General features: G+C 45.1%; 1 protein-coding gene across 1 annotated transcript in view; it reads right to left on the bottom strand.

The window, feature by feature from the left end:
* The window catches only part of T265_11066 (hypothetical protein), a gene marked incomplete at both ends in the record, with an annotated part of 96,370 nt that extends 73,286 nt beyond the window's left edge, over positions 1–23,084 (bottom strand). The window contains 6 exons of the mRNA XM_009177614.1: positions 677–819; positions 4,380–4,583; positions 5,743–5,903; positions 14,264–14,408; positions 16,718–16,885; positions 22,810–23,084. Of these exons, the coding sequence (XP_009175878.1) occupies positions 677–819; positions 4,380–4,583; positions 5,743–5,903; positions 14,264–14,408; positions 16,718–16,885; positions 22,810–22,900 (912 nt within the window). The remainder of the gene's footprint in view (positions 1–676; positions 820–4,379; positions 4,584–5,742; positions 5,904–14,263; positions 14,409–16,717; positions 16,886–22,809) is intronic.
* Between the last annotated feature and the right edge of the window lie 334 nt (positions 23,085–23,418).

Here is a 23,418-nt window from a genome sequence, read left to right on the forward strand (position 1 = left end):
TTTCTCGAAAATATATCTCATTTACTACCGAACGTTGTGTCACAAATCCGAGATAGGCACTGTTCTACGTCCATCTCATAGCACAGTGTGTTCTACTACAAAGACCTCAGTGACTCAAGAGTAGGGTTGCAACACTACTATCATTCCCTGGAGGTATGCACTTCAGAATAGCCTAAGTACAAGCAAAAGGAAGCAAAAAGGGTAAGATAGTGTCGGACTCCCCGGGCTTAGATGGCGGAAACCGGAAGACCGAGGACTTCACATCTTAACGGCCCAAATGTCTCGAAGAGGCACAACGATAACATTCGTATAAAACATGAAGCTAACTATTTTCAACAACACTACATAAGATCTAAGCGATATGGGTTCGCTGAAGAGTTTGAACGGACAAAGAAGTTCTCTCCTGGACGGCATCAAATTATCGAATGCCAAACGGGCTATTACGGGCACCCGCAGAACTCGCAAAGTTGCCCAAAGATGAACACCAGTACCCACTGGTGACTCAAAGTCAACGTTTGTACGCCACCACGCCACAAAGAAAAATAGGATGCACCAGGTGATGTTAAAGGTGGTGGGGTGAAACACAAACAGAGATTGCTCCGACGGCCTCAAGACCATAGTTACGAACACGAAGATGATCGTTACTCAATGGAGCAGACATGCCACTAAAACTCACTTTTCCCTGAAGGCTACCAGACATCACTTCGGACGGTCCAGAAGCCTGAGCATGTGCAGCCACGTGAGCCGCCAATCCCGGATCCAGACTATCCATCCCACCGTACGTGGAGATTTTGGCCAAAGAAGTTTGGCTAGTGATCTCTGTGTAGTGTGAATCAGAGAGCGACAAAGTATACTCACAAAGCGGTATTCAGTACTACCAAAGTACTTGTATATAAGCAGTTTGAAATGACTGGCCAACCCGAAACAAAATCATACGAGATTCATCCAAAATCCGATCGGTATGATACAATGGGAAATCAAAACCAAAATGCTATGAAGTATCTCTAAGTAAACTAATTCTCGGGCAGGGTTGAGCTGAATTCCTTTTGACTGACTTTGCACTAGTGTCCTTACCGTCGATATACTTTATGAAGAACGGGGCGAGATGGACCAAGTGGTTAGAGCACGAATGGTCCATGGTTCGAACATGACCTCTGCCTCTCGCCTTCCCCTGTCTAAGCTTGGGCAACCTGACAGTATCCCAGCCCTCGTGCCTCCTTCGTGTTGCATGGCAGCTGAGCACCGAAAGGGTGCTACAGCTGAACGACCTTTTTTGTGAAGAAATAACTGAACGAAGGGCGAGGTGATGGACCAAGAAGGTGGACGTGGAACTCTCCCAGCTCTCAACATAAAACACAAATGGACCAAGCGGCACTCAGGTAATTATAGTACGACCTTACTACACAGGAGCATTCTAGTTTCAGGTTGTTCTTGGGAACTCAGTGACTGGTGGTGATTAACGCGCCACAGTGCAGCTTATTGATTTGCAAAATACGATTAAACTTGGCAGGAAGGGTGGTCGCGAGGTTCATAAATACGCCAGCTCTAAAAGTTGATGATCAGGGACTTCACCCGTCTTACTGATATCGAATGAGTCCAGTCAGTCACAGCAACCCTCAGGTTGGTTGAATCTATCATCACACATGAGGTAAACGGTTGGCGAAGAAGCAGGCCCCCGAAAAGAACAATGCTAGATTCACACTGCCCACCATTAGTTGGCTAGCCTCTCTCTCGCATACCTAGAGGAACCTCTCATATAGTTCACCGATTCCCTTTGCGAAAATACTTGCTCAGATGTGCTATGTCTGATGATGTGCTATGCTGTGTACAGGAGTACGACAGCTCTCAAACGGGTTCTTCAGCTGACTAAGACTGCCTGTTAGCAATGTTGTGGAATGTAGGTATCTCGGGTGCGCTGTTTGGTTGTTGGTCTGTTCGCCGAGCTCGGCAGTTGGATTGCAAACGTTTCGTTACCAATCGAGGTGACATCGTCAATGCAGGGTTGAGTGGGTCACCCACTCAAACCTGCACTGATGAACAGACCAACAACCAAGACTGCCTGTTCTCCCTCCTATCGGAATTTGCCATCGAACGCAGTGCAAACAGAGTTAAAGACGACTCACAGCACAGGACTTTAAACCTGACCCCAATTAGTAGATGACAACATTTAGGACCTGAAAACCGCCTTAAGTGTTGGTCGATCACTTAGAAGGAAACTTAGCAATCTTAGTGAATAGGAGGCAATAGTACTGGTACATGCCGGCTGGGTCTCTCTTTGTTGGAATAGATACGCTACTAATCATTGATAAGACTGTCCAACTGTGAAACTGTTTATCCCTTGTGGACGCGGGTGACGAGTCGCGCAGTGTGGTCGAGAAGGGGCACTATACGTCGTGTCACACAATCAACACAGTCGTGTGAACAACGCCCAGGTGTTCGCGCTAGTCTCCTTGCCAGTAGAACGTAACCCATCTTTCTAGCCTGTCCGCTTAGTTTCGGGTACCGAGGGTATCCTATTGGAAGCCAAGGCGAACCGAGCTACCCAATGCACTAAGATCTCAAAACTTCAAAAAGGTTGAACAATTGCGCGCTTCAACGCCTAAAATGAGATCGCTAGATTTAGCTGATTCTCGCCACTATCACAGTCTTCCCCATACTAGCTCGGTTATTTCGGTAATCAGAAGCGAGGTGACATGGTTCCATATCGTCAGTACTGGCATTCGCAAAGAAGGACAAATGGAGTGAAAACGAAAAAATAGCAAATTTCTGCACTAGGAGACAGAAAATACCGAAATTGCTAATGATAACAGTAATAGTACTAATAATAATCGTTCAGTTTCAACACCCTTTTAGTGCCTAGCTGCCATACTAACCGAAGGAACCACGAGGGCTGGGATACTGCAAGGTTGTTCAAGCCTAGGCAGGGGAAGGCGAGAGGCAGAGGTCGGGTTCGAACCACAGACATTCCGGTCAGTAAATTCGCACTCCACCCACTGAGCCATCTCACCGAAATTGCTACAGGAAACCAGACCAATGGTACCCAATGGAGTTGTCAAAAAGCCGTGCTATTTGACGGCAAAAATTATTAACAACCAATGTAGTTGAAATCCTCTTTGATTCGGGTTAAGCGATTGGAGACACCACTATTCCCCGCACCGACAGACAGAAAGAAGATCAACAAAAAATCTCGGGCACTTTGTTCAAAGCTAACTGGAGACAATGATGGTTGTTTCTGGCTGTTGATATTTAGATGGACCAATGTGCCTTACTGACCTTCACTTTGTAGTTGTATGCACTACAATCCAACAGTGCCTAGCTGCCTGAAAAAAGCGTGATAGCTGAGATATTGCCAGGTTGCCCAAATCTAGACAGAAAGAATCGAGAAGCTGGCCAGTAAGCCCTCACCTTATACACTAAGTCATTTGGAGCTGTATATTCACAGAGATTAGTGTGTATGATCCAACCTCGCGGAACTGGTCATGCATGCACGTCAAATATCTGAGGATCACAGCAAGACACCTGCCTTGTCGATAGAACTGTAGAACTTACGTACTTGCATCCTCTAGGCTGGTTATGCGACTAGAAAACCTATTGTTACACCCACCATTCTGCACACCTTTTGCTGTCCACAGCTCCGATACGACCAAACCATGAACAAACCATAGCCACTCAATGTGGTGATTGCTGGTAAACAAGGTGAATTGTTGCATTGTTGTATAGCAAGGTCAATCATCAACAAACGTCTCGTAATAATGGACGAAATAGGACTATACTGTAGTGTTGAATCATCGCTCTTATTTAATCAAGCTAAGCCCGATATCATCTCAACGTTGGAAGGTCTTTCGAACTAGCAAAGAATAGAACCATGTCTAAAAGTTCAACGCATGTGGGCGCTCGGTGAAGTTGCCTCTAAACTGAAATAAAATACCGGTAGATTGGCCGACATAAAGACATCATCTTATAGGGACCGCTCCACAGTGCGTGACCCAAATTCAGACGAAAACAGGAAGTTGGAAAACTCGATAGCTGAGAAGCACCCAGGGACAGACAATAGGCAGGCGGTGGGGCTGAAATGGTCTGTTGAATCCAGATGCTGTCGAACACGTGAACTGGAAAGGTGAAGTGGGATAACAGAACACACACACACACACATGCAATAGTTGTCCGAAATGGGGAGCAAACGCTCTAAACTGTGTTTCATAAGATCAAATCAGCGTAATTAATCCTTTTCCGGGACTGAAGGCTTGAAATGGTTGGGCTTAATCGTTGACGATTTTGTTCCTAATGATGCATGAATTGAAAGTGGTCCTAATACCACAGTCAGGAACGGTAATTTGGGAATCGTGGGGCCAACATAGCGGAGCAAGTCCTGGACTCACCCTTGTCCACTTCTTTCGATGAATATCGTTTACCAATATCGGCGAGCGAGCGAATGAGTGGTATATTGGATGCAGCTCGGGTAGACAACTTCGGGCGATGTCGTTCGTGCAAATGAACGTGACGACGAAGTAGTAGTTCCGTAAGACTTTCCCGAAGATCTGGTGGAACGCGTCCCTCGGATACCAAAATATTGAGTGTAAGATCTGAAAAAAAGAGAATGGCAATGATCAGTTTCGCTACATGTGAAGACAGTAAAAGAGTTTTCAACAACCTTGAGTTTCCTTTCCCGAAGATCTGGTGGAACGCGTCCCTCGGATACCAAAATATTGAGTGTAAGATCTGAAAAAAAGAGAATGGCAATGTTTCGCTACAGGCTCATCAGGTAGACGCAATCTCCGACTTTCCTCCAGCTTGTGATCTACCTGAACCCAAATTGATTTGCCAATGAGTGTATTTCTCAAAAACAGTGCAATTTGGGTTCAAGTAGAACATAAGTTTGACGGAAACCCAAAGACTGCGCCTACCTGATGAGCCCCAAGGAGAGCGAAACCGGTCGTGGGCAGTAAAAGAGTTTTCAACAACCTTGTGAGCAGTTTCCTTTATGAAAAGTAACTTTTCTCTGGATTCATAAACACTCCGGGTGTGTACAAATTACCAATTCTCAGAAACGTAAAACTCTTGTAGACTGTTAGCCTCCAACTCCTTTGGACATGTGTATTCCTATTCAAACGACCCGGCGGTTCTCAACCCTCGGCGAGAGTAATGGTTTCATCACACACCAATTTAAGTCTTACTGCATTGCAATCACATCCAACAAATTCCTAGTTTGTCTTACTTTCTCTCCAAGCCGAACAAACGGACCCAGAGCACCTTAGCGGTCATAAACATGATAATAATTGTCCTGCTGTAATGCCTCTCGATGCGTAGCTTCCCTCCTTCCCGAAGGAAGTATGAGGGATGGCTGTCGAGTTAAGGTTAGGGTAAGGGTCAAGGTTAGGGTCTAGAGAGCAACAGTCAAAATCATCATCCATCATCACTGTCAGCTGTAAGAACCGCGGACTGGTCGTACACTGGTTTTAGCTGTCACAGTTTCGTTCACCGATGATTGGGGGGGTAGGTAGGTGCGCATTGCACGCGCGAGCTGGTAAATTGGTGCATAAATCCAGCACTGTCAGTGGGCTGTCAAGTGAAGCGGGGTTGGAAAAGGAGCTATGCAGTCAAAATGCAGAGGTTGGGTTCGAATTACAGACCTCCCGGTCAGTACGCTCGCCCAAACCCAACTGGACTATCGCAAGCTTATAACACTCAAGAACGACTGAGACCAGATCTATGGAAAGCAACATCGGACAAGAGAAAACAAACCTGCAATCTGTTCCATTGTGAAAGCCTCCAAATTGAGCATCATTACACCGGTTGCAAGACAATTCCGCAATTCAAACAAAGAGAATAGGGGAAGGGTGGCAACATGAGGCTTGGACCAACGTTCTCCGTTCTCTTCAACGTCCTCCTCGAATTTGATCCAGCTGAAGAAAGGGAAACGTGAAAAATGCCAACGTGAATAAATATCAATATAGATCAAATCAGATCCAGACATCCTACGACAGATATTCAGCTAACGGTAAATTTGAAATCTTACAATGGAAGATGCAGCCAAAACCTGCTGCTTGAAAGGATGTACTTGGTTGCGCAAAGTACGGCAGCTTCAGCATGAAAACCAAATGTACCTAAGGAGATCGTCATTCCTAAATTCCTGTATAGGTGCTTGCAATGTCAACATCGTAGCGTTGTTATTACACCAAGGGAATCTGGTTGTCGTGAGGCGGTACTACATACGGGACCTCTGGTCTGCATGGGACTTTCTTGACATGTTTCGATTTTGCCTCTCAAAATGGACAACCTATTGAAAATGATCGACTTTTATCAAACCATCTATCGTCTTCGCAGGGTCACCTTGCACAAGAGACCAGATATCTGCTTTCCTCTCTTGTAAGGGGCTCAATACCCTGTCGGAAATCTGATTAGCACTACACGGCTGCTTCATGCTTGTCTAGAATCGTCAAGAGTGAGCTCCATATTAATATCTCGGTCCAGCATACTTACACAAAGGACACCTTAGTACACCGTGATCCATTGATAGTGAAACGGAAGAGTAAACGGATGGGTGGAGTAGACTTCAGAATAACAGGATGTAACCGCGTAAAACAATGCGAGCCTAAGTGGACCAGCTAAAACAGGGAATAGTGCCATAGCAAGTAACATTTACCGTTGTAACTAGTCCACGATAGAACCCCTTTGAAGTGGTGCTGTCAAACGATTCACATGCGGAAACGCGCCCAACAAGTCCGCATACAAACCGCACCCAGACACGGGTTGGCTCAAATGGAGAGATTTCGCCTGAAGTTGTTTATGCGAGAGGTATGGGAACAATGGTACTTAGGAAAACACGAACATTTCCGAGGGCACTTGGTAAAGGACATGTGTGTGAGTGAGACCCGGTAAGCTAATTGAATATTGAAGACAAACAAATGAATCAGCACAGACATCAATAATGGACACCATACAGTCAACATTTGTTCCTACACGAAATCCGCGCCTCCGCCCCAAACGTACTAATCCGAGAGAACCAGCACTGAAATACAAATGTCGTAGGCTAATCTGCTAATCGTACAGCTGTAGCACCCTTTCGGTGCCTTACTGCCATGCCAACCGAAGGTTGCACGGGGTGTGGGATACTGCCAAGCCTAGACAAGGGAAGTCGAGAGCCGGAGGTCGATTTGGACCACGAACCTTTCCGGTCGGTAAATTCGCGCTCTAACTACTTGGGCCATCTCGCCCTTTGTGAGATACACCACCAGCAAGCTCCCATCAATTTCCTGTTGCTTTTGAACACTAAACTGCATAATTATTTGTAAATCGAAGTCGCGTTGGTAGAAAGCTCAAAGAAATCTCATGTCTATGAACAACGATAACAACCATTCAGCTGTAATGTCCTTTCGGTGAACAGATGCCGGGTAACCCGAAGAAAGCATGAGGACAGAAATACTGCCACGTTGGCCAAGCCTAGACCGGCAGCAGTTGACATGTCGGGGTTAGTTTCGAACAATGAGCTTTCCGGTTGGTGAGTTCCCGCCTGAGCGACTAAACTAACCCGAAATTTCGTCTGTACTTATATCCAAACAAAACAACTCATGATTCAACTAGGACGGGCCAAAATACCGGAGCATTTCGCTTGTTCTGTGGTGGGCTGTGTTAACGGTTTGCATCAATCTTATCGATGTCGTTATATCAAGGAAAACACACCGGGCCCTGGTTACCGTTGCAACGGAAACATAGGATGGGCGGTACATTCAGTTTGAGAGCACCGTAAAAGAGGGCTTCTTTTGACTCTGCCGGTAGCAGAGCGAGTAGTTTGCACCCGAGAAATGAGTGAACTACTTCAGCTGCTAGCAATTTGATATTTGGAAGAGAACTAACATGAATTGCAATATGGATACATGATGAGTCCCAAACAGAAGTCAGCGACGGGCTTTCAAGAAACTCTCATCAAACGCCCCATAGTATTTCTGAAGAAATGTTCTGGTGTCCTTCTGAGAATGGTACATATGATGATCATGTATCTTGTGTTTCACAAGAATTGTTTCCTTATTTGCGCTACGATACCTGTGTCGGGCTTGTTTAGAAAGACCCCTCTTTTTTCATGGAGCTATATTAAGAATGCACTGTCTACAGTAAGTTGTCTTGGAGACGGTTGCTTCCTTCCAGAATGCCGTTGAGCATTGCCCGCAGAACTACGATAATAGACAGAAGGCCTCCATCAGAGTATGGTTTCCTGTCTGGCTCGTCTGCTGACATAACAGGTGATAGTTGAACCAGCTGCACACACACGATTCGGTTAATTATTCTGCGTTCACTGATGGTATACTTGTGTTCAGTTTTCCTACCCCTAGAGGAAAATAGTTTGTGTCAAAATTCGTCAGCAACAACCAATTAAGAAAACCTCGTTTGCTACGCTGAAGAATACTGGTGTAACGGTGATACTACTGGTGGGGATGCATGCGAGTAGTATGTTTTCTTCTTGTAAATTCGCTTTGCGTTTTTTGAAACGGGTGATCTGTTGCGGAATTTGTGGAGTCGCTTTGTAGCATTTGCTTGGATTTGCGCAACAGTCAATGAACATCCAGAAAAGTTCAGAAAGACGCATTCAGAGAGAAGACGGATATTCAGGTTTTGTAAACAAGATGCATATGAGAGTTTTGCTTCCCTGTCCTGAAAATTCCGTGCTTTGTATGATCTTGTCCAGCAACTACCCTGAGTTGCAACGTTTTCGAACGTGTTTTATTTTCATATTCGTTAGGCAGTTTTTCAAATTCTGATTGAAAACACAACATATTCACCGAACCTCGTATTCGTTCAGCTGTAGCACCCTTTCGGTACCTAGCTGCCATGCCACGCGAATGAGGCACGAGTGCTGGGGTACTGTCAGGTCGCCCAAGCCTAGACAGGGGAAGTCGAGAGGCAGAGGTCGGGTTCGAACCACGGTCAGTAAATTCGCGCTCTAACCACTTGGTCCATCTCGCCCCGAATCTCGTATTGGCATCATTTCACTTCGTAAATGAGAATGAACACTGGACAGAAACGAAAATTGCCGTTTCATTTTAACTGGTTTAGTTGTCCGAATTAGCCCAAGAACCGGAGTGCAGATGAGGTCAGAGCAAGAATGCAGTGGGCAAAGGTGGTCAATCGTAATTTTAAGGTCACTTCGTGAGATGTGGTATCGATTACATCCACCGATTACCCCATCTATCACCAGAAAATCAAGACAGTGGATACATACAAGTACACCTGTATTCAAGTCATCTGAAAGTTAGACTGGCATGATTCAGAGGGCTCCGGAGGTTTAAAAACCATCATATACGGTTCATTCTCCAAAGACTGGTGGGGGCTAATGTGTTTAGAGAGTGTATCCGAGGGCATTTGTAAACTTTTCCGTTCGCTCAGTCGTTCGCTGTCACTCCCCCCCCCACCCGTTACTACTAAACTACACTTGTGTTGACGAACGGGTATCTACAGATGGTCGCACAACTCTAATTGGACATCAGTTCCACTCAACCTACCCAGTCAGGCCTGTGCATATTTCCCATACAGTACAGCTGATCAATAGGAAGCTAGTACAACCGGCCAACACACATACAGTGGGGACGTCCCGTAGTTGGGTCAAAGAAGACACGTGCAAGAACAACAGTCGTCGTCTCCGGTCTGACAGAAGCCATGGACAAGCATTGGGAGAGGAACAAAGAACCCTTCATAGAATGGGTGGACCCACGGTCTGACAGACAACACGAAAGGACTACTCAAACGTGCTCTGTTTTACCATGAATAAAGTCAGCAATCTTACCCACAATCAGCAAACGTTATCCAACAAAATAGCAATCATAACCTGCTCAAACTTTAAGGTGAAACAGACTTTTGTAATACATGTCCATCTTCCGTCATTTCGAATAAAGCGATCCCACCCTAATTACCTAACCCAACGAATTGGTAGTTGCGTATCTATGTAAAAAGTACATGTGAGAATATGTCCACTACATCATGTGGTAAAACGAAATGTGGTTAGAAACCTGACCAGAAACAATTGCTCAGACCACAAGCACATGCGATCAACGGATTCGCCGAGTTAACCAATCAAAGAGCTTCTGTGAATACGCTGGTTCGGCAACCCTCATCGACCGATTGATTTCACCGTCTTGAAACGATAGGAAAAAACTGGCTGGCGCGAAGCTGATATTGAACAGCTAGCAATAATTTATCATCTGTACCCCGTGAGTCCGAGATAGCTCATTGTGGTTAAGGCGCGAAATGAACCGACCAGAAGATCCGTGACTCGAAACCAATCTCGGTATCCGCTCCTGTCTAGGGTTTGGCAGCCTGGTAGTATCTCTGACCACGTTCTAATCTGGGGTGGTGCAATAGCTATATACCAAAACGGTATTAGAGCTGTACGATGTGTACCCTGGTAAGGAATGCACAACAAGACAACTATTTACGGGGCATATCGTCTGAACTCCCTCCTACTAAACACTTGTATTATTTGGTATGGAAGTAGAACCATAGCTCGTGTGGGTTGCTTTCGGCGAATCCGTAACGAGGCAATTAGAAAGCGCGTTTTCGGTTGTGCAACGGGTACTTCCGTTGAACAATATGTCCAGAGGAGTATAAAGGAGATCACGAAACGCTTGGGTGCTGTCGGTGTTATTCGCCTCCCAGGATGGGGACCGCGTGTTCCTCAGTGTGCCTGGTTGGAGACTTTACAAGATATGCCTGCCAACCGATGTCAGTGGCGTTCTTGTTGTCAGTTTCTTTCCAGATTACCTGAGTGAATGTCTGGAGGTGTAGGCACCTCGGGGTAATTGTGGTAAACTGTCACTAAGTCCACCTTTATCCTTTTCTTTACAATAAGGCTTTCAAATAAATCAGGTTGTACGGGCAGTGAAGCATCGGTGTTGAACACTGATGTCATGCTGTCGACGATGATGATGATGATGGAAGTTGACGTGGAGCTGTGTTGGGATGGTCAGACACGGTAAGAAAAAAGTTGTCAGTGTGACATCAGTAAGCCGTCAAACACTTGGCAACTTGTTCCCTGACCACCGGAGAGTTCACACCAGCATTACGATTGTCGGCAGTGACAGTAACTAGCGTGAGAACACACCCAGGCACCAAGTCACGGCAGGGTACTTAAAGTCCTCACGGTGTTCGAATCTCCGCACATGTGATGCCAATCGGCTCAAGTGAGAACGAGCCGACTGTTGGGCAGAGTATAGAGATGTTCGTGAAGGCTCGTCCAAGCCCAGGGGTTGACTCAAGTTTGGCTTCTTAAAATAAACCAAGTTTTTGTTAAGGTTATCCGATCAAGGTCTCCTAAATCCCTGACTAATGACCAATGACCTAACGACGCTCGACGGGTCAGTCCGTAAGCTGAATACACCTCAAACGAGTGACGAGGCTGCTAGGCATTACCTCATGCACTGATATAGTCTAGGGATGTGTGCTACCCATTCTACCACAATGTGGGGTCGACGTGATTAACTGGTAACCGCCTACGATCTACCCATACATTCGGCAGCGAAAATTAGTTCGAATAAACGATTAAACACATCATATAATCCGGTGTGCATGTCGTGTTTGCAAACCTCCCGGTAAAAGTAAAATTCAGCTCCATGTTGGGTACGCCACAGGTCTACCTTGCATAGCTGTGAAAATGTGCAAGGTGTGCATTCCAGATGTTCGCGACTTTGAAGTTGGCCAGCATCCGTTAAACCTTAGCAGAGAGTGAAGTTTTTTTTCTCGCAACACTTGATTCCCAGGAATATAGACACTCGTCATAAAACAGGCAGCCTTGGTGTGCCGATTACAGCGCGGCGACAAGCCCTCTAATGTAAACATTCGTACAAAAAAGCGATTGATTGAAGGTGGAAAGGTTCAAAACAGTCCCTGAACTTAATCGTACTCTATAAAAATATATTGATCGCATTTCATAGGTAGCAACTACCGGGGAGATTTCTGAAGCCGGTGCATTCTTCTTCCGGAGAAAGGCACCGCAGAATAAAGTAGCCCTCAAGGAGTCCAGCTTATGGCCAGTGATATCTTCATGGATGCGATTTCTGTGAATCTGGTTATATCACCATCACCAGTGATGAAGTACAGTGTAAATGTCACAGTTGAGCTGACGGTTGGTCAGGAAAGGGTGTGAAAAAGTGCACATTGGAGGCGATAACGCGGTACGTTGAATGGGGCAGGAACACAACGCAGCTGTAGAAAGACACGACTCACTATCCCTTAATTCCATGCATACAGATCAGAAAGGTTACAAGTTGAATCTAGAAAAAGTAAAAATCGTGGTTCGCGGAAGTGCAAAGACACGAGTGGGGATCGCTAGGAACACCGTAATCCGCAAGTGCTTACCTCAAATGGCATATCGAAATTGACTCTGTCTACACACCACTACGAGCAAAGAACCGCCAGTTCAGTGATAACACTAAGACAGACCAGGGCTTTTAAGGAAGACCTGGCTGAGTAGACTCCATCTACCTACCCATGCACGTGCACCGACCACGAACATCCACTAACGACGCACTGATGACGTCAGCTCCACAGGCTGTGAAACGCTTGCGACCAAGTTGTGCAGCTCAGTGAACAAACCAACTGCCATCAGTACAGAGTGAGCTACTAATATGGTAAACGCTGCGTCGGGTAGTGAATGGACGCTTGTGTGTGTGTGTGTGTGTGTGTGTGGTGTGTGTGTGTGTGTGTGTGTGGAAAAATGGCTATCCGTAGAACTTTCCGATACGCTGGCGACGATGAACCAGTAGAAATAAGATAATCAGGATTTCCAGGAGAGCCTCATTTTCCATTTTCACTTCCCACAACCCCTGTATTCTTCTCCTTCTCGAGCTTTCTTCTCGTCGCCTCTCATACACAACATCCAAAGGTGTAAGTGATACGGATAACAGTGAGGATGAGGACAATGCAAAAAAAACCACACGTTGTGTTGTTGATGGGTTGGTTAAAAAGCTCGATACCCAGTGCTTCCAGACTACCTATCTTGAAGTGCTTCTACCTACGTTAATTGACTCTGTTGAAGGAGTTGTCTCATACTGGAAATTCATCACAAATATTAAATAAGATGACATACGGCTCGTTAGTTAAACACATTTGTCATCTGTTGTAAGAGTACTTTTCGAACAAAAATGCTCCACTCTTGATCACAATGGGCACCTTACTTGATAAAATTGTTCCCACCGGTTCACTTTTTTTGTCCACAAGATGCGTTAATGAGGCAAAGCACGTGCTTTTCCATCTACTACCCCGGGGAAACAAAACTTCGCGTAACCCCTCAAAATAACTGCTCTCACCCCTTTGACGAAATATACAATTAGGTGCGAACACACATTCGTTGCTAATCACCATGTTTAGAGTTCAAATTAAAACTATTCGTTTTTGTTTCTGAATACATCAGATGGAGCCATGGGTGCGACAAATTTTGGCCTAGGGTAGAAATTAAATGATAAGTTTATCATTGTGCGCAACGCAACACGTGACGAAAACGTGAGTGAGATTGTTCTCAAGCGAGATTAGGTGTTGCGTCATAAGTAAGCGAGCTTCTGCTTGTCTACGTGAACAAACCATAGCATTGTCCAGGCGGAGTGTAACAAGAACGATGAATAGAACTGTGTATACCGAAAAAAGGAGCCGCAGAACGAGTAAGCTGACGCCAGGCAATGAGTGGCACAGCCCGATCAGGGCATCAAAAAACCGTTCGCGGTAGTTTCAATGACAGAATCTATGACGCTGCACAGATCACCGAAACCGAACAGAAAATGTGTCGCACAAGCGTGTCAATTTCCTTGCAATTGGAACATTTTGGACGCAATAGGTCACACACACACACACACACAGATTGTTTCGCAGTTCACATCTTTTATTGGATGAAACCTGTGCGTAATGGGAACGATACCAATCTCCACACAATCGATTTACGCTGCAGTGGATTCCTTCCGCTGCACAAAAGTCATGTAGTGTGTAGTAAGAACGATTACAAAATGGCAGATATTCGGGAGTTGGGTAGGGGCAAGTGGAAGGAAAATTGCCAATTCACACCCCAGACCCAACTGACCAGAGATTAAAGGTCGAAGTGATTCTCAAGAAAAACGACAGTTTGAGTGAGTCAGTAATTCGCAAAACGGTCTCCAAGGTTGAACACGATATCCTGCTAGTTAACGACCGGAAATGCATAATCCCACGCAGGTCCACTGCATTGGACAGAGTAATGAACTGCAGTGTACGAGTGGTGAACGCCCAGCGGACAAAATGAGGTGTGACTCACCGTGCCGCCTCGCGCCACTCGGTTTCACCGGAACCGGACAGATCGTTCCAAAGTTCGTCGAGTTCACAAAACAGGTGATGTGGTTGCTCTTCATCACCATCGCATTCGCCTAGCAGGAACATCACGTACTCACTTGGATCAGCGGCTGGAAAAAGACAACAGAAGGCGGGTTGTTGATCCATAAAGAACAACTATTTACAACAGCGAGGACCAGGATCTAGAGAAATTGTTTGCTCCCTTGTGGTATTGATCATCAGAGGGTTGAGAGTAAAGCTCTCCAGTGACATAGAGAGGACGAAATCAGAGGATCCTGCTCGTTCTCCGTACAAGGAACACAGTAAATGAAGTGGTCTTCGAAGTGGTTATCCGTCCTTACCTGGACGATTTGTACCCAGGCACAGTTTGTTCCTATTAGCTTCTCTGTGAGTATTTTTTAGCCTACCATTAATAATGCTCATTTTTATGTCTATAGATGCGTGCTAAAGTGCACGACAACGCACTTCTCCAGAAAAAACCGGTTTATTGCATCCATCGGCCTTCGGGGGGAAGCGATTACAAGGACACGAAAGACAACTTCTAAATCCTACAGCAACAAGGAGCGTGGTCAGACTAGCGGACCGATCCAGTGTTTTTTTTCGTAGAGGTTGTATTGGTGTGGATGTGGTGTACCACTGGCCACATTCCAGGTGACCAACCAGCTGCAAGCTTTTCGTATTCAGCATCGCACATGGAAGCATTGCCCAGGTCTCAGGTAACGAAGGATTAGTTTGAAAAGCTGTATCGGTCATAGAGGTACTCTTACTCGGTGATTCTGGAAACCACATGTCCCGAATCTGTTTTTCAACGCATTCAAAGGTAAATGAATTACAGAGTGCCTTCTTCACATGATTTGCGTCGCCTCCTATCGAATATTTAGGGGTACCTTTGGCTAGGACCGTAGGGGTGCCCAGCTTCTAATGTGCCCACAAGGACTATGGTTCATCAGTTTCAAATAAAGACTTGTTGCGAGTGAAATTTTGCCAGGATTATTTAATGGCTTCTCTTCGAAAGAACTTGCAACAGTTGAGACTAACCTCCTCTTGGGACATTTTTTAGAGCGGGACAACTGAAGTAAAGCTCGAAACAACATATAAAGACACTGCGAAATGATGTTTACACTATAACTCTTGGTGAATATCTAAAAATAATGCTAACAATAGTAGTTGTAGCAGCCATTTTGTGCCTAGCTGTTATACCACACAAAGGAAACACGAGGGCTGATATACTGTCAGGCTGCCCCAGTGTAGACAGGGGTGGTGGAGACGTGGGAAGTGGGTTCGAACCACGGACCTTCCGGTCAGTAAGTTCGCACCTTAACCAGTGGGCCATCTTCAGCTCTCCTTCATTTATAACGATCTTCAAATGATTGGGTTGCGCACAGGCCAACCCACTTTTTATTTGGAACTATCAGAGCAGTTTGCTCGGTCTATAGCGCGCTGCTCACTAGTTTGAAACTTGATCGGTGCAACGAAACACCACCAGTGTGGACTTGTCTGTTTTGCAAACGCTACATTTTCATGGACTTCGAAGGCACAATATCATGTTCCAACTCTCGGTTTTGTTCTGCATCGCTGCATGCCTTTAGATTCGTAAGTACAGTAGCTTAATGTGCTACTCTTCCAACAAATCAGCGCCACTTATTACTAAGAAAGCATGCACTGAACTCCGTACTCGACCTGGTTTGGGAAGACAACAGCAAAACGGCTGTTTGATCTCCACAACGTCCATTCACGGTGTTTTGTCCAAAAGCTACATTCCGTCCGGTCTTGTTGACCCACTTAGTAACTCATTATCAAGCAAACCCTTTTGCCACCCTAAAGGAAAGGAAGACATATAAATGGGTCCCAACAGGGGTCAACTATGACCCATTATTTTTTGGCATATTAATTGTGTTCCTAAACAACTAATTCGCCCTAATTGTCTGAATTTCGCTGTTAGGTTTGAACTGTTTAACGCACTGCCAACCACAACCGGGAATTAATGCGCGGGTTTTGCTGTAAATAGCTAGCGTTCCGGTAAAACGCATTTGAGACAGTTAAATGGATGTAATTTTCACCGATGTATCACTAACATCACTTTAGAATGTAAAAACAAAATAAAATATTAACCTGATTGACCATGGTCCCGGCAATAAATAAATCGAACGAAGACAGGTTACCTTATTATATCAAATGTATTTTATATTCCCTCGTAGAAGTGCCTTGACTTCTCATTTCGAAATCAATCAGTTCCTCATGGGCTACGCAAGACATAGGCATCCGTGATATCGCTTGCAAACTAAGAGAGGGGAAATCACATCGACAGTTGAGTGAAGTTTATTCATCACCATCAGCCAGCACGGTGAGAAGAAACTCAACAGTTCATAAAATTTCAAGCGGTTTCAAAATTGGGGAAATCTGAGAGCAGCAAACTCACGAGGGGCGCTCGGATCGGTTTCCCTGTCCTGGCTGGTGACCCGCTTTCGTCTACGACGGTGTCGATGGGATGATGAACCGGCTGAGCTGAGTCCGTGTAGCGTACTAGTGGCTGCTCCACCCTCAGTAGACGGGAGCCCAATAAGCATCGTGGGTTTCGAGCGATGACCTGAGATGCAAGACGGGATAACTTAGTAAACGTCGGATTGATGAAAAAGCTCACACAATGGGTCGATCAGAAGAAGTGACCAAGGAATAAACTTTCAAGTGGAATTTCCCTCCTTCACACCAAAATAGACCGTCCGTTTTGTCGACATGAAAAGTCACTTAATCTACGCAATGGATTCCAAAGGTAAAACCAATTAGGGGTTTGAGCAGGCTTGTATAATTTCTTTTATAGAAACCCCCAAGGACAGACAAAACTCCGCAATAACTAATTGTATTCAATTTGCAGCTGCTGTCACCTAAGATCACTTTCAGTCCATACACTAAATAAAACTTCAAGCCCTCAGAAAAATAGTCCAACTTGTCCATATAGCTCAAGATATCTCAGTGGTTAAGAAACGAACTTACTGAACAGCATGTGCGTAGTTCGAATCCGAACTCTGCACCTTGACTGCTTTTGTCCAGGCCTCGGCAACCCAACAATATTGCAGCCCCCATATTTCCTTCGAGGGGGTGGGGGCATGACAGATAGGCACCCAGCGGGTGATACAGCCGAAAAGTTTGTCCAGATAGGTGGTTTCGATATTTGGCGTATGATAAGGGGCATTGTACAGGTGAGGGAGGCGCTACGGCTTGGCTTCGGGGCGATTGTGAGAGTTTGCCAAAGAACTGTCCTTCTGTCACCTCCCTGTGTGAGCCTTCGAACGCCGCTAATTCGACAACATACTTTTGACACACTGCTTAGGTGCAGCGTTGTGCACCAACTGCAGAATCATGCACACAACCTTAGATCTACCCATCGCTGCATTACGAATGTGACCTTATTAGGGAATCGCTGAGTAGAGGTTAAAAAATCTCGAAATGTACAGTCTTTACAGGCAGTTTAGAAGTGCTCTTCGCAAGCCGTTCACCAAGCACGTGAGAAGTGAAGGACAGACTGATTCGTCGTACCGCATGAGTGTTCAGCTGTAACGTCAGCTATATGAGTCGAACAGGACAGCTGTCCAAATGGATATCTGAGCATCTCCCAGCTAGAGTCCACAATGAACAACACTGTATCATTAATCATTCGATTCTGACCCCCATGCTGGATATCATGTGAATGCTTCAACCACTTTTACAACCATCTGCGAAATATACCGCAGCAGAGACCTTGGTCACCTCATAAACCACTAAAACAAGCATTCGACGCCGTGAACTTTGTGTTCAAAGGCAACTCGTATGCACTGAGGCGCTAATGAGGCCAGCCAGCTAAGTGGCAACATCACGTGACTCTAATATACTGCATTAGTTTTTAACCAACCACGAGTTGACCTCTGGTCAATAGTGTGCAAGAGAAATCAAGAAAGTATCCTTCGCCGATTTGCGTTGTTCTAGATTACATTAGTAAATCTGCCGATTATATCTGTCAGATAAAAACACTTGTAGGTTAACTGCGTCCAGCACAAGGAATCTAATTTTTTCAACGCGTGAATGATAGAAGCGGTATAAACTGACAGCATGCTGCTGCAACGCTGATACAAGGTCAAAACGATTATACGAAAGGGAACCCGGAGAAGAAACAAACTGATTCGCCACCCAAAGTGCACCAAACCGTTCTCAGGGGTGAAAACATAAAACCTGAGTGAAAGCAAGCCACGTAAGAAATTGTCCTATGACAACTTCTTCACGTATTGTATGAACCAAGATGGCACTCTTGCTCCTGAAAAATGGTCGACATTATCTATAACTAGACGACAGATCATGAAATCCGCATCACCACCATTGAAATTATCATTATTATCAATGTCAATAACGATCTAATTGCCATATCTCGTTCGAATTTGGTGAAAGTTTAGAGGCTGCGTGCCCAAAACGTTGGTAGTGCATTGATTTCTCCTTTTTACAAAAAGTTTTGAGCCAAAGCAGTTGTGTGATGGGAAAAGGCGGCCAACGCCAGAAAAGTTAAAGTTGGTCCCCTTGTTGTATGTACATTCCCATTAAAAATGCATCAGTCCTCTGAAGAATGGAGTATCTTTTCAACGAGAGAGGCCGAGGTTTACATTGAACAAACAGTAATCATGAAAGTCGAGTAATTATTGGCACCAAAAACCAACTGCTATTGGTTTGCTGATCCACGTGCACCCACCTGCAAGATCACAGAAACCACAGCCAGGTGGCTGTGCAACTAGATGTAGAGTATCCACATCTGACTTGTACTGTAGGTCTACAAGTAATTAAGGACCAAATTTGTTTTGATGAACTGACCGATACAGCAGCACCAACATCAGAAACGGCAACACTAGTGTTGACACTGCCGCTCCACAAAGTTTATATAATTGTATTTAAAGACCCAGATTGAAAAAAAGGAAACAGAGTGCGTGAGAGAGGGGACCTGGTGTTCGTTTATCGGAAGTATTCTGAGGTGCCTACATCTCCAAGCGCTCAGTCAGACAATCTGGAAAGAAAGTAACACCACTACCTTTACTGACACCGATCAGCTGCCACTTTTCGCAACGTCTCGAGCCAAGAGCAGAAGGGGTCACGTAGACTCCACCCCAGAAGGTTTACTGCCCCCAAAATACCCAGATTCGTAATGCTTTCCACACCATTCTGCAAAGTCATACGCTGTCCAACTTGCAAACCGCTTCGTCCTAAAGGAGGCACAGGCAACAACACTTGCCTTGTTTCGGCATGCGAAGCACATTGCCGCGCCACCAAATTTGATGGTGCTGGGTGTTTTCTGTGCTTGAAGTACTTGCGACATAAATAAATACCCATTATCTAATTACGTTGTTACGAATCCTTCGACGCCGTCCGACACCAGCAACGTGTCTGAGGCATCGGTCGTCAAATCTGTCCGCGGAGACCGTGTCTCACAACCATACAACCATACAATCCTTACTGTAGCCTGGCACACATGACCCTTGATGCCCAGTGACGCCACAATTGACGCAAATTAGCAAGAGAGTTTCTGGCCTTCCAGATTCGTACATGGACTTCACCAAAACAATAGAACACAAAAATGAATACTTCACACTTAGAGGAGACAAAAATATTCCCCTCGATTGTGCGTCATTGCAGCTGGGGTAAAGCATCAAACACCACGAAGTACCCAAAGCACTCTGGTTTATTATGCAGATTAACGTGGAGTTGTCCGTTTTGAAAGGAAGCACCAAATTTACCTAGCTGTAATGCTATTTCTGTACTTGGTGTCCATGTATCGCATACGAAGATCAGCCACCAGAGTTGAACACGATGTACAGGCAAGTTAAAGAATGACTCCACTAGAATTTCCTACACACTATTGCTGTCGATAGTGACGATAACCACCATGGTTCGATCGAGGCAATGATTGGCCAAAGTGTCGATCATGAAGTTATTTCAAACTCTTGTTAGTGTAGTTGTTTGTGTCATTGATTAGTCACCTTAGTTAAGCTGACTAGTTTCAATCACTTTTACGCTAAACGTCTAGATGCAAATAACATTTTAGTAAACAGCAAGTATCTTCATGTGAAACTTGGTGTCATTTAGCAAAAAGGCTACCGGTTATTCTATCACAAGGGACGAAGGAGACTTTCAACGCAGGCAACAACCGCCACCTGCTCCAGCTGATTAGATCAGCTGACCAAAAGAAGACGAAAGTCAACAAGACAATCTGTTAAAAACATAGAACAGCGATTCACTGGCAAAGTCATCGTTTTGAGCAACAAGCTTACCACCTCGAATAACAGTTCAGTTGGCAATCTTCAATAAAACATCTGGAGGAATTTAATTAACCTAAATGAAACACCAATAACAGACCGCTGTTAGCAGCAGAAATTCAGTGGAAAATATCGTTCCCCCAAAGCGACAAGGCACTTGGAGTGGGTGGGCCCGCATACGGCAATCGTCAAAAGTGGAGAAGCAGTCTGACAAATCCACAATGTAGAATTTGGAATAAAATAGAACATTGAAATGAAAAGCCCATACTGTAAACGTAGCCTTCAAAAGTAGCGCAAAAACATAAAAATGGTTATGGCATCAGCCCACATAAGGTGCTTTTTAGTGTCACTATGCGCACGTCGACTGAATCTCCACTCGCAAGAATGAGGGTTTTGTCCTGGTTAAGGATGAACCGACCATATCTTTATCTTGAAGCATGTTCATGAGCAGCGCCACTCATCAACGGCGGACGCTGTAGTCAGTGAGGCTCTTGCATCAAGACTATCACCTTCAACCCGTAGCTGTCCGGTCTGTTTTATCGCAGTACTATATGATAAGAACTAACTGATCATGTATCGCCTCCATCGCTTGGTGATATCTCTCACGCTCTCTCATTTTCCGGTGACCAAACTGTAGAATCTATAACCGACGTATCTCTGGTACATGGTTGATAGCTGATAAACTTACTTAGGCTAAAGGAAGATTAGCCTTCTTATGTGAGGCAGGTTAGCCGCGGAGCCTACAGATTAGGGGATGCAGCGCTGTTAAGCCGTTGGCAGTGAACAGTGCACTGTGATTCAGAGGAATATTTATGTTAACGTTTGTATTTGTTACAACGTTCCACAAACGAAGTGCGTACATGCTGTGTGACGGCTATAGCTACCGTTCTTATTAGAAAAATAATGGAATGGTGTAAGAAGACTTCCGAGCAACGGCTGGAAGCATTAAAGAAAAGTCATTTATAGTAGTAAATGGCTTGAAAAATTCTCCGCTTGAGCACAGTGCGACGCAAATGCCAAAAAACGCGTTGGAAGTATTCACATTTATCGCGGGTGACTTCAGTCTCCCAACATCCTTAAGAAGAACCATGTCGCCAGTGGTCTGGGTTTTTTACATTGGGCACATACATATTGGGCTGATACAGTAGCCAGGTTTCTGAACCCTCTCATGACCAATATGTAGATGCCAAGTCAAGGCCAGTAATGTGTGACAATTATTGAGAAAGGCCGCATTGATCTTACCTGTCCGACGAACTACTTCGTTTGTCGCCCTATAGCGAGGACTGATGCAGCAAGGAGTGTTAAAAAAGATGGCTAAATATATCAGTTTACAAGCATTATGTTTGCGCTTACTCGCCAGCAGTGTTGTTGTAACGCTCTATACTTCACCAGTGTAAACTTCTTTTATTTGGGCTACCTAATATTGGTCAGTCAGTTACGCCGTGTTTCATATCAAAGAAAAACTATCGTTTAGCTGTAAAATCCTCTTCCGCCCTTGCCGCCATGTCACCCGAAGAAAGCACGAGTGAGATACTGCCAGATTGCCTAAGCCTAGATAGAAGGAGTCCCGATGCCAGTTTGGGTTGGAGCCACTGAAGTAATGAAGATCACATAAGAAGATTTTCTTGGAGCTTATCCACTTGTAATTAACTCAAAAGTTTGCTTCACAACGGAAAAGTGTGTAAATGATTCTATCCTGGTCGTATTGAACGACATATGGGTGTCAGGTACGATGTTCAGTGCTGTTGTATTTTACAACACGTTCTTACGGGAAAATCTGCTGCTATTGGCATTTCACTAATAACGATTAGGAAACTCCGGTTACGTCCGTACTATCATTAACTTTCGAGAATGCCGGGCTGAGCGCTTAGAGGTGCTTGTACCTCAGAACCAGGCTTCTTAACAATCCAGTCAGTTTTCTCAGCTCTAGTCTTAAAATAATCGAAAAAACTTTGTGGCCTATGGCACTGAATCATCAGTGCCTGCGTTGATGTCGTCTATTATGGTGATAGTGATGACTTGGCAGAGATCAAATCCTTGAAGTAAGTTAGGTTTCGAAAATTCCATGACATTTATGACTTTGATGGAGTGCGATGGTGACCAGGTGGAAAGCTAAAAGTGCCTTTCCTTGAAGTTATGAAGGAGAGGACGCTATTTTGCCCGGAAAGCACACCCCTCCCATACCCCCACTTCCAAAGAAGACGGTTCGAAACGATGAGGTACGCCAACAAAGGATGACACTTACCCGCGATTTCGTCCTGAGACGGTTCGCTAGCATGGTATCGAGCACCGGAATCTACCACTGGTTCATCGGCGAGTTTAGCATTCTGCGCCATGGTCCACGCCTGTATAAATTTATGTTATCCGCGCACGTGTTAAAACTGGACTCCACGGGGGCTTCCACGGTGAATATGGCTTAATATATGCACATAAGTTAACTGTAATTAACAAAAATTGTCGATGGCCTGACACTCCAAAGAGCTAAACCAGCGCGAAATAGACTAACGAGACCAGTAAATTCATAAACGCGCCAACAAATAAATGGACATCCCAAGGCTGTGAAAGTCAGTTTCAAAGTGCCTCGAACAAACTTACTCCAGTTTTTGCCTCGAATCGACGGCTAGAAAGTCAAGATCGACCAAACTATCGCTTCAGAGTTGCGGCGCCCATTAAGATGTGGAGGCTAACAGATTGGTACATCTTGAAGGGACAGAATGTCCAGCGTTCTCTGGCATCCGCGCTGAAAATTGGTGTCGAATGGTTAAGGTTTCTAAGCTCAGACTCAGTCGACAGTATCAGCTTCGATAGTGAAACCACACAACATAACCCCTGCTATGCCCGTCAGCGGGTTTCT

Source organism: Opisthorchis viverrini, assembly GCF_000715545.1.
Source record: "Opisthorchis viverrini unplaced genomic scaffold opera_v5_444, whole genome shotgun sequence".
Lineage (NCBI taxonomy): Eukaryota > Metazoa > Platyhelminthes > Trematoda > Opisthorchiida > Opisthorchiidae > Opisthorchis > Opisthorchis viverrini.